Source organism: Aquarana catesbeiana, linkage group LG02 (assembly GCF_042186555.1).
Source record: "Aquarana catesbeiana isolate 2022-GZ linkage group LG02, ASM4218655v1, whole genome shotgun sequence".
NCBI classification, from domain to species: domain Eukaryota; kingdom Metazoa; phylum Chordata; class Amphibia; order Anura; family Ranidae; genus Aquarana; species Aquarana catesbeiana.
Genome location: NC_133325.1, coordinates 562,439,058 through 562,456,046, shown reverse-complemented (window position 1 = coordinate 562,456,046; position 16,989 = coordinate 562,439,058). Strand labels below are relative to the sequence as shown.

At 42.8% G+C, this 16,989-nt stretch overlaps 1 protein-coding gene across 2 annotated transcripts in view; it reads right to left on the bottom strand.

Annotated features, from left to right (window-relative positions):
* BAK1 (BCL2 antagonist/killer 1) overlaps positions 1-16,989 on the bottom strand; it is a 79,095-nt gene that overhangs the window by 26,134 nt on the left and 35,972 nt on the right. For both annotated transcript variants that reach the window (XM_073616050.1, XM_073616051.1), the window contains 3 exons: positions 6,470-6,556; positions 6,159-6,285; positions 236-379 (listed from right to left, as the gene is read on the bottom strand). In XM_073616050.1, the coding sequence (XP_073472151.1) occupies positions 236-379; positions 6,159-6,285; positions 6,470-6,527 (329 nt within the window). In that variant the 5' untranslated portion in view covers positions 6,528-6,556. The remainder of the gene's footprint in view (positions 1-235; positions 380-6,158; positions 6,286-6,469; positions 6,557-16,989) is intronic.

Sequence of the window (16,989 nt, the reverse complement as noted above, 5' to 3'; positions counted from 1 at the left end):
TAAATTAACAGTTTTATGAACAGGTCAGAATACAGCTACAGTTGTAGTGTGTACTGGATAGCATTTGTATTTCTCCAGCTGCTTATGTTGCCTGGTATTGCTTTAATAAAATGTCCAACAATGTAATGTCACATTCCTACACATCGCTTGACTATACCAGCTATATTAAACAGGTACATCTTATACAGTCATACAAGGCTCACACTGTATTCTAACAGTTCTTTTTTGGCAGTACCTGGAAGCAATCTTTCGGAAATAGTCATAAGCGTTGTCCAAGTTAGGATTCAGGTTCTTCACAATGTTATCAAAATTATCCTTATAGCGCTTATTAATGTCATCTCCAATCAATGCTAGCTGTTGTCCCACTTTATCTAAATTGCTGTGGAAAAAACGAAGTGGTTATTTTTGTGTTCAAGTTTTTTTCCCCTAATTTTACTATGTAGGACAAAAATAGCCAAGTTATTTAGACCCAGGGGTAAAATATAAGACCATGTTTTTTTTCAGGAAAGGCAGTTTAGAGCCTTCTAAATACTATATCCCTGAAGTTTTTTGGAGTCGTGGAGTCGAAAAGAAAATGGAGAACATTGGAGTTGCTACCAATAGCAACCAATTAAGTTTCCGCTTTAATTTTATAGAAATTTTAAAAAGCCATTCTTAACATTATTTGTACTGATTTTTCTCCAGTTAGTATTTATCCATATTAGAGTAATATATATTGCTGTGTAGCCAAAAGTCCCCTGACCTATAGCTCTATGTAACAGGCCAGGGCACCATAACGAGCTTATACTTTGCCTTTGGCATTAATGGACTTACCAATTTCAGACTCCCTTTATTTGGAATTGCTTTATTTTCTAAGGCACATTTGCCCTTCCAAGTCATCATCTAAAGCCATCTACATCCAAAATCAATACTGCAGTAATAAGTGGTCAAAGTAGGCTGAATTATCCAACACTTCCTTATATTTGAGACTCAAGATTTCCTTCAATTCTTCATCAAAAATAAAAGGGTCACTTAAAGTGGAATTAAGGTCTGCTGTACTTACCTCTCTCCAGGGATACGACATCTGAGAGTCCCCTTGTCACCACTGAAATCTTCACCTAGTCTTCTTCCAGGTTTATCATCTTTAGCCAACCTAATTGGCCAGCCTGGGGTGATGCAAGCTCCGGACATGCGCAGGGAAGTTATTTCATCTCAGTGCCAATGCATGCTAAGATTGTATACTAAACTGCACATTTATAGTTCAGTGTACAATCTTTGTAGACTTGCTGGCAAGAAGGTAAGATGATTGTTTTGTAGAGGAGAGATACCGACTTATTTCTGCAATAAAAACATGCCTACTAGGAACATTTTTTTTATGCAAAAGCTTCACTTTAAGTTTTCACTGATGGCATGCAGGGCCGCTGATAAGCCAGTACAACTGGCCCTGCTGTACTGGGCCCGGCCAGCAGGGGAGGCCTGGACAATCTGAACAGAGTGCACAATAAAAAATAAAAAAAAGGTCTTTCTCCAACTCCCCCGGATCCGCTCTGACTAGGGTTGCCACATTAGTGGCAGCCCCGCTGCACCAATCCTTTTCTCCCTTACTGTCGGCTACCACAGCTTTTACCTATAAGGTAAGAGGCGCTTTATCTCACTGCACATGCTTCTCCCCACCTCCACTGTGAATCCTCCACACCCTCCCCTTTATGCAGAGCCAGGGCTCGTCTTTCCTAGTACAGTGAGTGAAGGAAGAATGTTTTCAGCAGCGTGGAGAACAACAGTTCTTAGCAGTGACTACAGTCTTCCTGGCCAGTGCTCTTTTTCCACTAGAGGGGGTTGAGCACCCCTCTGCAGTCCCCCCAGCTGGGGGTCTTTTTAACTGGCGAGGGAGGTCTCTCCTTATCAACCCCCCCTCCCCACAGTCCTCCTAGCTGGAGCTCTTCTTTAACTAGGGGGTGGCAGGGGGGTTTCTTTAATCCTGGGTGGGGGGTTCTCTTTTGAATACCCCTGCAGTCATATTAACCAGGGGTCTCTTAACTGGAAGGAGGGGGGGGTTTCTGTACTCCCGGGTGGAGGGTTCCCTTCTGATCACCACCCTGCAGTCATATTACACAGGGGTCTCCTTTAACTGGAAGGAGAGAGGGAGGTTCCTGTATTCCTTGATGGGCGTTTCCCTGTATTTGTCTGTATTCCTGGAGGGGTGGAAGGGGGTCCCTTCTAATCATCCCCATGCACTCCTCCTGTTAAGGGGTCTCCTCCTCATTTCCAGGAGTCAGTACACCCTAGCCTGTCTGTATACACTAGCCTTTTTGTACACCCTAGCCTCTCTATATACACTAGCCTGTCTGTATACCCTAGCCTCTCTATATAGGGGTGAGGCTGAAGGAGGGACCAGGGGTAGGGCTAAAGGGGGCCCCGTCAGATAGGCTGTACGGGGGCCAATGAATTCTCTCAGCGGCCCTGATGGCATATACAAATTTTTCCTTGCATTGCTGAATTTGGCCACTGGTACCACAAGAAAGCAAGCCCTGTTTAATCTCCAAACTGACTTGTCAGAGCCTACAAAAGGAATATCGGCTTCCTCCCAAACACGTGACATCACTGGGCCAATCAAGGGTCACCAGCACTGCTACATGGGAGAGGGGGAGTGATTCACAAACTCACCCATAACTGGAAGTAACAGGTATTTTACTTTCACATTTTGCAACGTGTGAGTAAATGAAAGAAGAGTATATGCTGCAGGGGAGGAGAGGAGTTAAGTTACCGATTCACTTGCTTTACACTAAGAAGTGTATACCTTGACCCCTCACACAAATAATGGCATGACTCTCTTGCACATAGACTTTATAATTATTTGTATGTATTACAGTATATATAATAATAAATTAACTTAATCTGAAGTCATATCATTGTCCTGATGCTCTTTTGGAGGACCCTGTTGCATTTCCCTCCTAGAGAGCGACCTGCATTTTCTTTCTTTATTTTTTTCTACACCCCTACAGGGGTAGGTTGATGAGAGAGGGGTGTGAGAGAGGTGGGAGAGTGGCGGAAGGGATGAGAGAGAGGAGGTGAAAGGGGGTGAGAGAGAGGGGGTGAGAGAGAGGGGGGTAAGAAAGAGAGGGGGGTAAGAGAGGGGGAGAGAGGGGTGAGAGAGAGAGGAGGTGAGAGAGGGGGTGAGAGAGGGGGTGAGAGAGGGGGTGAGAGAGGGGGTGAGAGAGGGGGTGACAGGGAAAGCGGGAGGGAGAGAGGGGGTGACAGGCAGAGAGGGGGTGACAGGCAGAGAGGGGGGTGACAGAGAGAGAGATTAGAGAGGGGTGGGAGTGAGTGGTGAGAGAGAGGATCAGAGAGAGAGGTGAGAGAGGGGGGTCAGAGAGAGAGAGGGGGGGGTGAGAGAGGTGAGAGGGGGTGAGAGAGGGGGGGGCAGAGAGAGGGAGGGTGAGAGAGGGAGGGTGAGAGAGAGAGGGGGTGAGAAAGAGGGAGAGGGAGGGAGAGAGAGGAGGGAGAGAGAGGGAGAGAGAGGGGGGGTGAGAGAGGAAGAAGGGGGTGACAGGGAGAGGTGAGAGGGGGGGGTCAGAGAGAGGTGAGAGGGGGGGGTCAGAGAGAGGTGAGAGGGGGGGGTCAGAGAGAGAGAGGTGAAACTAGGGGGTCAGAGAGAGGTGAGGGGGGGTCAGAGAGAGATGAGAGGGGGGGTCAGAGAGAGAGAGGTGAGAGGGGGGTCAGAGAGAGAGAGAGAGGTAAGGGGGGGGTCAGAGAGAGAGAAAGGTAAGAGGGGGATTCAGAGAGAGAGGTGAGAGGGGGGGTCAGAGAGAGAGAGGTGAGAGGGGGGCCAGAGAGAGAGAAAGGTAAGAGGGGGGTCAGAGAGAGGTGAGGGGGAGTCAGAGAGAGAGGTGAGAGGGGGGGGGTCAGAGAGAGAGGGGGGGTCAGAGAGAGAGGTAAGAGAGTGGGGGGTTCAGAGAGGTGAAAGAGAGGGGGGTCAGAGAGAGAGGTAAGAGAGAGGGGGGGTCAGAGAGAGAGAGAGAGAGAGAGAGAGATGGGTGTGAGAGAGGGGGAGTGAAAGAGAGAGAGGGGGAGAGAAAAAGAGGAGAAGAGAGGGAGTGGGAGAAAGGGGGGTGACAGAGAGAGAGCCAGAGAGAGAGGTGGGTGAGTGAGAGCGAGAGAGAGAGGTGGGATAGAGCGAGAGAGAGAGAGGGTGGTGGGTGAAAGAGAGAGATGCCAGTGTCATTTATACAGTAATCAATGCAATTTTTATAGCACCGATTGCTGTACAAATGTCACTGGTCCCAAAAAAAGTGTCAAGTGTCTGATCTGTCTGCCACAATGTTGCAGTCCCGCAAAAAAAAAAAAAAACGCTGATCACCGCCATTACTAGTAAAAAATAATAATAATAATAAAAATGCCATAAATCTATCTCCTATTTTGTGGACGCTATAACTTTTGCGCAAACCAATCAATATACGCTTATTGCGATTTTTTTTTACCAAAAATATGTAGAAGAATACATATTGGCCTAAACTGAGGAAGAAATTCATTTTTTTATATATATTTTTTGGGGATATTTATTATATCAAAAAATATTGCTTTTTTTTTAAAAAAATTGTCGCTCTTTTTTTGTTTACAGCGCAAAAAATAAAAACCGCAGAGGTGATCAAATACCACCAAAAGAAAGCTCTATTTGTGGGAAAAATTACATCAATTTTGTTTGGATACAATGTCGCACAACTCGCAATTATCAGTTAACTGCTTGCCAACCAGCTACTGCAGTTTTACTGCTGCAGAATGGCACGGCTGGGCGAAACGATGTTACCTTACGTCGCTTCGCCTTTTGGCCACTAGGGGCGAGCACACGCGCCCGCAGTGTATGCCTGTAGCCGATGCGAGTGCACCCACGATTGCTCATGACAAAGCAAGAACTGGGATCTGTGTGTGTAAACACACAAATCCTGGTTCTTTCTGGGGAGTAGAGACAGATTGCGTGTTCATACTAAGTATGAATACCGATCTCTCTATCCTCCTAGACAGTCCCATCCCCCCTACAGTTAGAACACACCTAGGGAACACAGTTAACCCCTTGATCGCCCCTAGTGTTAACTCCTAACTTGCCAGTGACATTTATACAGTAATCAGTACATTTTTATAGCACTGATCGCTGTATAATTGTCAATGGTCCCAAAAATGTGTCAAAAGTGTCCAATTTGTCCACCGCAATATCGCAGTCCTGATAAAAATCGCAGATCTCCGCCATTACTAGTAAAAAAAAAAAATAATAAAAATGCCATAAATCTATCCCTTATTTTGTAGATGCTATAACTTTTGCGCAAACCAATATAAGCTTTATTGCGATTTTTTATACCAGAAATATGTAAAAGAATACATATCGGCCTAAACTGAGGAAAAAATTCGCTTTTTAAAAAAATATTGGGGATATTTATTATAGCAAAAAGTACAAAATATTGTGTTTTTTTTTAAATTGTCGCTCTTTTTTTGTTTATAGTGCAAGAAATAAAAGCCGCAGAGATTATCAAATACCACCAAAAGAAAGCGCTATTTATGGGGAAAAAAGGATGTCAAATTTGTTTGGGTACAATGTCACATGACCGCGCAATTGTCAGTTAAAGTGACTCAATGCCGCATCGCAAAAAAATGGCCCGGTCATTGAGCAACCAAAACCACCGGGGGCTGAAGTGGTTAAAGCGAGGCAGTGCCGTATCGCAAAAAACGGTCTAGTCATTAAGGGGGTAAATCCTTCCAGAAATGAAGTGGTTAAGGGAATTCCTTGGGGACCCCCTGGTCACCAAAAATAGTGTCCCCATTGGAAAATGTCCCCTCTATTACTTTTGTGGGGATAACCCAAAATTTGTGATTTTATTTTAATTTCAATGATAATGGTAAACAAGACAAATAGAGAGGGGGAATCTCCATAACGGGAGTATAAACAGCAATAAAAACTGACAAGCGTTCTAATCCATCTCTACTCTATCCAGAAAAATTAAAAAAGGACTTGCCTTTAGTTATACTTTATTTTGTGCCAGTGAAAGTCAGTTTTTCAAGAATTGGTTGACTTCTTACTTTATACATGAATGTATTTTATACATCTTATTTTCCCCATTCTTAGCATTACAATAAAGTCTTTTGAGACATTTTGGTCTTATGCGCTTCCCAACAATTTACGAAGCTATTACCCGTTTACTTGTCTCGCATCTTCAATTTCGTTTCCAAGAGGTCTGGAATCTTCTTCGCGTCTAAGTTGGGTGATGTGATAGGCATAACTTAGGAATACTTCTTCTGTCTGTTGACTCACATGCTCTTCTGTAAGAGTACAAAATGTTTCACATTTTCATATAAAGTGAAATGAAACTTGAAGTATCTCAGCAAAATTGTGGGACGTTTCCACCATCAGAACCTCAAGCCACACCACCATTTGTTTCTACATTTGTGTTGATAACACATAATAAGGTATTCTGCTTTTTATCTTGATTTATAGGTGGCTTACCATCTGCTTCAAGTACAGCTGCATTATCTGTTGTATCTTCTGTGCCTCCAGTTGCCATGATTGACAGAGAGAGGGGTCAGTGTGATCCTACAATAAAATTAAAAGCAATTCATTTTCTGCAACACAGAAATCTTTCAGACACCAAGTTAAATCCATTAAAGGAAACCTATATGGCTAGATGTATGGGAGCTGCTATTGCTTACTTGTTTTTAAAGGTGTAGGTTTGAAGGATATAATCCTGATGCTGGTTTACTGTGTAGTGAGTCTCTGGCATCAGTCTTCACACTCAATTCTCCACTGGTTGCATGGATTTTCCAGTAAGTGGCTCACTAGATAGTGAAGCCAGAATCAGTATAACAAGCCCAGAAACTGCACCTTTAAAATCAGGTAAGCAATGGAAGCATTTATAATACAGTTGACAGTTTGTGTCCATTTATTCTTCTAATCACCAACGACCTTGAGTAGAGAAGAGTGAGGCAAGACGGATATGGTGTTACGATTCATTTTTGTGTATCGATTTAGCCATGCCACACTTTCACCAGCCTTTACTAAGGACTTTATATAAATAAACTGTATGGTCTAAAAAAGAAAAAAAAAAAAAAAAGGAAATACATTGCACATTTACAATATAAAACAAAAATTACATGTTTGCTTTCACCTCCACTTTCCCATATAACTATGAAGCAAGAAAAGAAACAGAGGACAACATCCTGATTGCATGACTAGCATCTCTTCTAGCCATGAAGTTCTTTCTGCAGAGTTAAGCGGAGAGAACTCCATGGGACACCTTCCACACCATTTCCTGTATCTTATAAAAGGCATGTAAAATGCAGCCCATGATGTGAAGTGGTATTGATACCTGCAGAGAGCGGATGGCGGTATCTGCTCTCTGTTATTAACAGGGCTCAGAGGGGCAGATCTTTAAGGGGGAGTGGATACCACTATCCGATCTCTGCTATACTCCACAATGTAAGCCCACTTCAAGGCCTGCATTTTACAGCCTATTCATAAACAGAACACTGCAGTTTAGACTCTGCGCTGCCCAATAAAATTCTTTCTACTTAAGGCAGTAGAAAGAACTTTGTGATTGGTAGGAGACAGTGGCATATCATCCAATGTGCAAGTGTGTGCGGGGCACATGGTCACCGAGGGAAGGTATGAGGATTGAAAGCAGGGGGTGGGGGGTTGGGCTGGTTAAATGTCATGTTTACCAGCCCCATCCTGAATGAACGCCATTAGTGATCAGTACGATTGCGCCTATGTTCATTCATCACTGAAGCATAGTAAACTGTGTTTACTATGTTTCAGTTTGTGAATAAATAGGAGCCGCTTACAGAGATTTCTAGTCATTCATCTGTAGTGCAGCTGAGGCTGCAGAGAAAGGGAATGAGCACTACATCCTCTGTCCCCTTCTCGGTCTCAAAAAAGTAACACCTGATGATTCACCAAAGCCCTCCTCCCCCCAAAAAAGTAAAAAATATTAAAAAAAATAACACTGAAAAAAAAAATTAAAAACATAGTAAGGCCTAGTTCACACAAGGCATACTACAAAGAGAGAGTAAAGGGGGTAAGGAAGGGAAAGGGAAAAAAAAAGTGGGGAGTAGAAGAGGACAAGGAGGGAGACATAGCCTCCATTAGCAATGTCTTATGCCGCGTACACACGAGCGGACTTTACGGCAGACTTTGCCCGGCGGACTTTGACAGACTTTCTGAATGAACGGACTTGCCTACACACAATCAACCAAAGTCCGTCGAATTCGTATGTGATGACGTGCGACCGGACTAAAATAAGGAAGTTCATAGCCAGTAGCCAATAGCTGCCCTAGCGTGGCTTTTTGTCCGTCGGACTAGCATACAGACGAGCGGACTTTTCGACCGGACTCGAGTCCGTCGGATAGATTTGAAACATGTTTCAAATCTAAGTCCGTCCAACTTTTGAGAAAACAAAGTCCGCTGGAGCCCACACACGATCGAATTGTCCGACGAAATCCCGTCCGCCGGGCAAAGTCTGCCGTAAAGTCCGCTCGTGTGTACGCGGCATAAGAGGTTTCCATCCCAAGTCATTTGGTGGGGTCATTAACAACAGGATTCATTTATCAACCAAGTAGCATATGATCGTGGAAAGAAATTGGTATATTTTATCAAAGAAGACCTTTGGAAACCAGACTGGAGTTTTATGGAACACATACAAATTTAGGTAAAAAGGTCATCTTTATCAAATTACCCTGTCCACCATTGTTAAGGCCAGGGTTTTTCCAATCGCACACTTAGGCTCCATGCACACTAGCATTTTTTTAAGCTCCTAGAAGCTGTTATTATAATACTTTAGGCTATTAGCATTTTTTAAACTTCAGCATCGAGGAGTAGAAAAAAGTGTTTTTGTAGTTTCTTGGAGTGTTTTTACCAGCAGAAAAAAAAATGCTGAATGCTCCTAAATGCTACTAAAATGCTAACAACAGCTTTTTTTGAGTTTTTTTTTTTTCCTTCATGTACTGCAAAAACGCTAATGAAATGCTAATGTGCCTAAATGCTTCTAAAAGCTACTAAGAGGTGGCACAAAAAAATGCATTTCTCATCCAGCATTTTTTCTAGCTTTTTTTGAACTTATGAAAAAATTTAGTGTGCATGGAGCCTAATGCATAAGCTGGGTCAGTATCGGTTGAAGGTAATTGGGCAGAAATTGTGCAAAATCAGTTGTTACTATGTTTCCCAGATATTTAAATTGGGTCACCCACGAGAGTGGTGAATTGGTGGGTGGAGGGGGGGGGGGGGTGCCCTAGGACAACGAAAAAAGAACCGAATTGTCTCTTTTCACTTATACACCAGAGAGCTCCCTAAACTGGTCTAGAAGCGACAAACAGGAATCAGCTTCATTCAGATACAATGTATCATCAGCATAGAGGGACACTTTTTCAACAATTGGGCTCACTGGTATACCTTCTACCTTCTCCGACATACACAAGAGGATCACCACAGGCTCGATAGCTAGGGAAAACAGACCTGGGGACAAGAGGCAGCCTTAGCTGGTTCCTCTGAACAGGGAAAAGGAAGCGGACAACAACCCGTTGGTTCTCACACTGGCCAGAGGATTAGCATACAGACGTTATAGATATTAAAATTAGGTCCAAATTTACTTAAAAACTAGCCACAGGTATTCCCACTCAATGGGATCAATGGCCTTTTCTGCTTAAAGTGAGGCCACTACCCCCAGGCAAGAACCAAAGTGGGCACCAGATATAACTGTATGTAGCCGTCAAAGGTTAATATCCCTTCCTTTATTGGAAACTAACCCACACTACTCCCCATGTATCATGGTAAGTATCACAGAGTTCAATGGGGTAGCCAATACCTTAGGTAAAACCTTGGCATCAATGTTAAGCAAGGAAATTGGGCAGTAGGAGGAGCATAATATCTGGTCCTTCCCTGGTTTTGGTACCGCCACTAAAACAGCCTCTGACATTGAAGGCGGTAGAGATCTCCCATTGAACACTAATGTAAGAGTCTCATATAAGAGTGGAGTAAGAGTGTCAGCGTGAGCCTTATAGAATTCCTAAGGTAGACCATCTACCCCAGGGGTCTTCCCAGCCTGCAGGCATTTGAGCAAGTGTGAGTGGTGCATCTAACTGTTCCCTGGCCTGAGCACTAAGCTTAGGGAACTTGATGGGATGGAGATACTGCTGTAGCCTGTCTAGGGTATACTGGGCTCTAGAGAAGTATAACGGACTTTATAGTAAGAAGCAAATCAGGCATGAATTTGAATTGGGCCTGTCAACAGCTGTCCCTCATCCCCTTGAATAATGGCTATATGAGTGGCAGGGTTTAGTTTTTTTCGAAAGCCACGCCAACAATTTACCCATCTTTTCTCCCTGGTCAAACACCCATTGGGATTGGTGTAGGAGTAACTTATGGGAAGCCTCCTTCTGAAGACTTATAGGACAGTCAGCATGTCATGGTAAACAAGCAAGTCACGGAAGGCCATGTACCGCGCTTCCAGAGCCTGGGCTCTAGTCTCACAGATATGGAGTTGGTATTGGCCCCGGGCCTTAAAGGCATCCTACACCATCTCAGGGGAGGCCTTATCAGGGTTAAGCACCCAATAGTCAGAAATAGCAGACAGCATTAGAGGTTTAACCTTCTCGTCAGATTTTCCAATAGCAGGGTAAACACCAAATGTTCTATCCCTGCAAGGAATCTGTGCCCACTATAAAATGTAAGAGCATTGGAGCATATTTAGAGATTTACCGCGGGAGAATAGAAACTTCCTGCACAGTAGACAACATAGCAGTACTAGAATATATCAAATCTATGCGAGACAATGTTGCAGGAGCAGCAGAATGCCAAGTATATCCCCCTCTGCTGAATAAATTGCAAAAAGAGAGTAAGACAAACCCAAAGAAATTCTTCAAATATATTAACAGTAAAAAGGTTAGGTCTGAGCATGTAGGCCCTTCACAAAATATGGATTATATCTGGAGTGGGTGACTGGAGACAAAGAGAAGGCAAATGTATTAATACCCTTTCAGCTCCTTTTATACAGAGGAGCATGGGGCAGCTGAGGTCTATAATGGGGAGGATATTGACGCAGCCCCAAATGATCCACAATGGCTTAAAATATGGTCCAGAAATATTTAGACAGACCAAAGGTAAATAAAGCACCTGGACCAGATGGCATACACCCATGGGTCCTAAAAGAATTGAACTCTGTCATTTCAAAGCCATAGTTTCTAACTTTTTAGGGACGCTTTAATGACTGGCATAGTACCACTGGATTGGAGCAAGGCCAATGGGGTGTTTATAATTAAAAATTAGTCAAAGTCTTTACCAATAACTGTAGACCTGTTAGTTTAACTTAGTTGGGAAGATACTGAAGAGTTTAAAAAAACAAAAAACACATAGATGAGTTTTTGCTAGAAAAAAAAATCAAACAAAAGTCAGCATGGATTAATGAACAGAAGTTGTCAAACAAATCTGATTTCTTTTGATGAAGTGGTAAGCATAACATTAGGCAAAGGAGTGGCTGTGGACATACAGTACTATACTTGGATTTTGCAAAAGTGTTTGACACAGTTCCCCACACACAGCCAATGTGTAAGCTTAAGTCTACAGGCTTGGAAAAATCAGTTTGTAAATGGATAGAAATCTGGCTAAAAGATTGTATTCAGAGAGTAGTGGTTAATGATTCAAACTATGAATGGTCTAATGTTGTTAGTGCTGTACCCCAAGGTTCAGTGTCAGGACGCTTGCTTTTTAATATATATATATATATATATAAATGATATAGGGTTTGGGATTAAAAGTACAATTTCAGTCTTTTCAGATGACACCAAGCTATGCAGTGGAATAACCTTCTTATAGGATGTCTCCAACTTACAAGCCAGCCTCATTACACTGTTTAACTGGGCACCTATGTGGCAAATGAGGTTTAATATTGATAAAGGTTATGCACTTGAGGACTAAAATATGCACGCATCATACATACTAGGGGGAGTACAACTGGGGGAATCAATGATGGAGAAGGAGCTGGGTATTCTGGTAGAGTTCTGTGCAAATTATTAGCAAGACCTCATCTGGAAAATGCAGTTCACTTTTGTGCACCAGTTCACAAAAAAAGAACATTGGGGAACTGGAGAAAGTGCAAAGAAGGGCAACCAAACTGATACTAAGGGCTCATGTACACTGTATCTCAAAGAAGCTGCTCCTACATGATTATGAGCTTTTTTGAGCTCACATTTTTTCTGCCTGGAAACTCCCCTCCATGTTAGCCAAAGTGTCCATGCACACAAGGTTTTTTTTTTTTTTTTTTTTGTTTTTTTTTTTAGGAATTTGCAGGCATATGCTCTTGCAGGCAGAAAAAAACCCACCACCAAACTCGTGTTTATGAGAGGTATTTTCAAGCAGAAAGACGCCCAAGTGCCCAAAAATACGTGAAAAAGCATGAAAAAAATGGCAAAAAGCTCAAAAACGTACAAAAAAAATAATTGGAAAAATTAGCTGAGGGAAGAGTTTGTGAAAAAAACGCTTATGCTCAAAAAGCTCAAAGAAACTCAATAAAACCTTAAAAAGAGCACAAAAAAGCACAAGTTTCTTCAAGCTTTTAGGGAGAGAAATGAAAGCAGCTTTTTTTTTTGCTTTTTATTATTATTATTTTTTTTAACTGCAGTGTTCATGAACCCTAAGCTCCAAATGCAGAAATGCTTCTTCACAGTAAGCTATGAAAAAGTGGAATAGGCTCCCTCAAGAGCTGGGTTTGGTCAGCTCAGTAGATTGTTTTAAAAAGAGTCTGGATTCTTTCCTATATGCACATAATATAACTGGATACCAATATTTATAGGTAAAGTTGATCCAGGGAAAATCCGATTGCCTCTTGGGGGATCAGGAAGGAATTTTTTTTCTCCCGCTGGAGCAAACTGGATCACGCTTTATTGTTTTTTTTTTTGCCTTCCTCTGGATCAACTGAGTATAGGATAGTGTACAGTATATAGAGGTTTTCTATTTGTGTGTGCCTTTTTTTCTCTGTTGGTTGAACCAGATGGACTTGTTTCTTTTTTCAACCAGATTAACTATGTCTTCAGTGCCACACATTATGCACATCAAGGCCCTCAACCCACCTAGATAAGGCTTATTCTGTGTTCGGATCAGGCACAAAAAAGTTTATCCACTTGGGGGAAAGGAGACATGTTGAAATTTCCAGCAAAGAGAATATGATTCGTAGGATAGAGGGAGAGCAGTTGGACTATTTTATTAAGCACGAATACATTGGCAGGAGTGGGTATCTACAGACAAACAGTAACTATTTCCACATTATCAATCATAGTATGTAGTACTACATATTTGCCTTCCAAGTCCAAATCGAGATCCAGCAACGCAAAAGGAAGTGATTATTAGATTGTAAGCACTTCTGAGCAGGGCCCTCTTAATCCTCTTGTATTTTATTGTATTGTAACTCTATTGTCTCCTTTTATATTGTAAAGCCCTGAGTAAACTGTTGGCGCTATATAAATCCTGTATAATAATAATAATTTTTAAATCAAAATACTAACACCTCTGGCATATGAATAATTGTAGTAATGGCCTACCAAGAGTTTTTTCAAACTAAGGATCCTGCTCCCCATCAAATGGAAAAGTGCAAACATGGGGTCAGTAAGTTTTCAGGTAGTTAGAGATCAGTGAGTGTTTAATTTTAGCATTGAGTCCCCGGACATTCCACAAGATTACCGTTACTGGTGCCATATAGAAGGTGAAGAAATATGTTTCCCCATGGAGACTCCACTCAAACCCAGATAGGGAGAGGAGCTTCTCCCTCATGTAACAGAGAAAGCATGAAAGGATGCCCTCAGATGGAACTGCTTGAAATAGCAAATGAACCAACATAAAAAAAAAAAAAAAAAAAAAAAAAAAAAAAATCACACACACACTCCACCACTCCATCCACATCCAAACAGTGTGCTCAAAACTAAACATGGTAGAAAACCAGTGGGGTGAGGGAGGGAGGGCTATGAGCCAAACAGTGAGGATAAACAAGAAAAACATGGAGCTTTGGACTTTGTAGCCACAGCAATACACAAATTGGTAAAATACAATATCTTTAAAATAAAAAGAAAAAACATGATAACAATAAGGTTTAAAATTCACACTAATGATTTAAGACATAGGGGTTGATTTACTAAAGGCAAATCCACTTTGCACTACAAGTGCACTTGGAAGTGTACTTGGAAATGCAGTCACTTTAGACCTGAGGGGAAGATCTGAAATGAGGGGAAGCTCTGCTGATTTTATCATCCAATCATGTACAAGCAAAAATGCTGTGTTTTATTTTCCTTGCATGTCCCACCTCAGATCTACAGCGACTGCACTTGCAGTACACTTGTAGTACAACGTGGATTTGCCTTTAGGAAATAAACATCTCTAGCATCTCTAGGAAATAGACATCTCTAGCATCAACCTACTGCACTACACAGAATAAAGAGAGATCTCTACAGTGTAATTAATCCCGGAGTGCTGATTATGATGTAGAGTGATGTCGTGACTTGCTCTTGCTCTACATGTTATGCGGCGAGGGCTTCTTTAGGATTTTTAGGCAAATGTGTAGTCAAGATGTCAGCAGTACGGCTGAGAACATAAGCAGGGCGGCTGCTTGAGGATAGGAGAAGCCCCTCTGGCAATATATGTGATGATAGAAAAATCTAGTATGGCAATGTATAGCATCTATAGAAAAATGTGTTGGGAATCACAATGCAACCACATAATAATCAAAGGAATCCATCCTATAACCTTCACATATTGGTAGCAATGACAGGCAAAAAAGCATGGGGTGCTAGCAGAATTTTCCCCAGACACTGGTAAAACACTGAGGTATCTGATAGGGGATCCCTCCCCCAGCCGCAGCTGCACAAGATAGTAATCAGGTAGTAACAGCTGAACCAAACAGTAGCATAGTGGAAGAAGTTGCAAAAACACTTTCTGGCAAGTAGGTGCCAGAAATAAGCAGAAAGGAGAACCAGCAAAGTCTCTCGTTAAACTCTAAATCTTACTTACATAACAGAAAGGAAACAAACGGCTACAAACTTAAAGTCTCCAGGGTAATCTTAGAATACTAAAAATTCCCTGTGGGCTGAAATTGGGACAGGGCAAATCCCTTGCCAAAATATAAAAGGTATGATGAACATCCAAGTCCATTGCAATGAAATAGCAAGAGCAATGCCTGTACAACCAAAAGGCGCATCAGGTGTGTAGGCGGGTGTCTCAATGGGCCCATTAAGCCCAACAGGATTCAACAACATAGAAGAACATAAGTAGGCCCAAATTTCAGAGCAGCATAAGGCAAGTAACCCAAAAGTAGTATAATCCAGCTGCAAGAAAACGTGAGTATGGAACACACTTAACAGAGAAGGCCATGAAGCAGCACAGGAACAGAGGAAAACTTACGACCTGGGCAGCTTTTTTAGCAATTCGGACGCTTCCTCAGGAGAGGTAAAGAAACAAATAGAGTTACCCTCTTGGACCCGAAGATGACCTGGAAAGAGCATGCTGTATATAATCCCCGTTACGTACCTGCCGGATGAGCCTGATGTGCAGTGGGAAGGCTTTCTCGTACAACCCCAGCTCAAGGGCCACCGGTGTTGCAACAGTGGCCGCAAGAGCCTGGCGGTGTATGGGTGCCTGGTTCGTCTTTGGTCTTGTCAGTTCAGCTGGTGCAGCAGGAAACAGGAAGCAGGCTGGTAGGTGCAGGGCTGGGGAGAAACTGAATACGTAGTTAGACAAGCCTGGTTTGGTATCTGACGATCAGATGTAGATATAGACGACAGGCAGAGAATGGTCAGGATACAGGCAAAGTTCGGCAACAGGATATTAAGCAGTGTAGAGCTGAGAGTGGTTACAAGGCAGGCCAGGGTCAGGATAACAGAGATCAGTCGTAGTCAAACAAGCCGGGTCAAACACAGGAAACAGATCGGACCACAGGAACAGGAAGTCACTGGAACAGGTATGAGCTGCAGATCAGACAGCAAAGACACACTGCTGCTGAGGTGTTTAAATAAGGCAGCCTGTTGCCAATCACTGAAATAAGTCTGCACTATTTTAACCCCTAAGTGGCAGATCCATGACATTGCCCCCCCCTTACGGGCAACCTCCATGTGCCCAACAGGTCTCTCTTCTGTGGATGACTGCGAAAAAAGGCATTAACCAAGTCTCTGGCGTGCACATCCTGTTCAACCTCCCAAGAGTTATCCTCCGGGCCATAACCTTTCCACTTAACCAGGTACTGTACCTGATTTCTTCTCCTCCTACAGTCTATGATGGCCTCCACCTCGTACTCCTCTTTGCCATTGATGGTCACAGGTTCTGGTGGCCTGGATACTCTATCTGGAAAAGAGTCAGGGACTGCTGGTTTCAAGAGAGAAACGTGGAAGACAGGATGTATCTTAAGTGAATCAGGTAAAGAGAATTCATAAGGAACCTCATTAAGTTTCTTCTTGACTGGGAATGGTCCCACAAATTTAGGTGCCAGTTTCTTTGAGGGACATGCCAACCTGAGATCCATAGTAGACAGCCATACCTGGTCTCCCAGGGGGAGAACGAGTTCACCACTTCTTTTCCTGTAAAAAGCCGTCTTGCTTGCTGCTTGTGCCTTGGTAACAGTTTCTTGAAGCAACTTATTGTTACGGTTGAGGAAATCCACTGTGTCTTGGACAGCAGGAACTGTCGTCTCTGAAATAAAGTCGGGCAAGAAGGATGGGTGAAAACCATAATTTGCAAAGAAGGGTGACTGACCTGTGGCAGAGTGAGTGACATTATTGTAGGCGAACTCCGCCAGTGGTAGCAGCGATACCCACTCATCCTGGACAAAAGTGGTGAAGCATCGGATATACTGCTCCAATGTCTGATTCCCTCTGTCTGTCCATTGGTCTGGGGATGGTAGGCGGAGGACAAGGATCTTTCGATTTTAAGGGCTTCACACAGAGTTTTCCAAAATCAGGAACTGAACTGAACCCCCTGATCGGAGACAATGTTCATAGGGACTC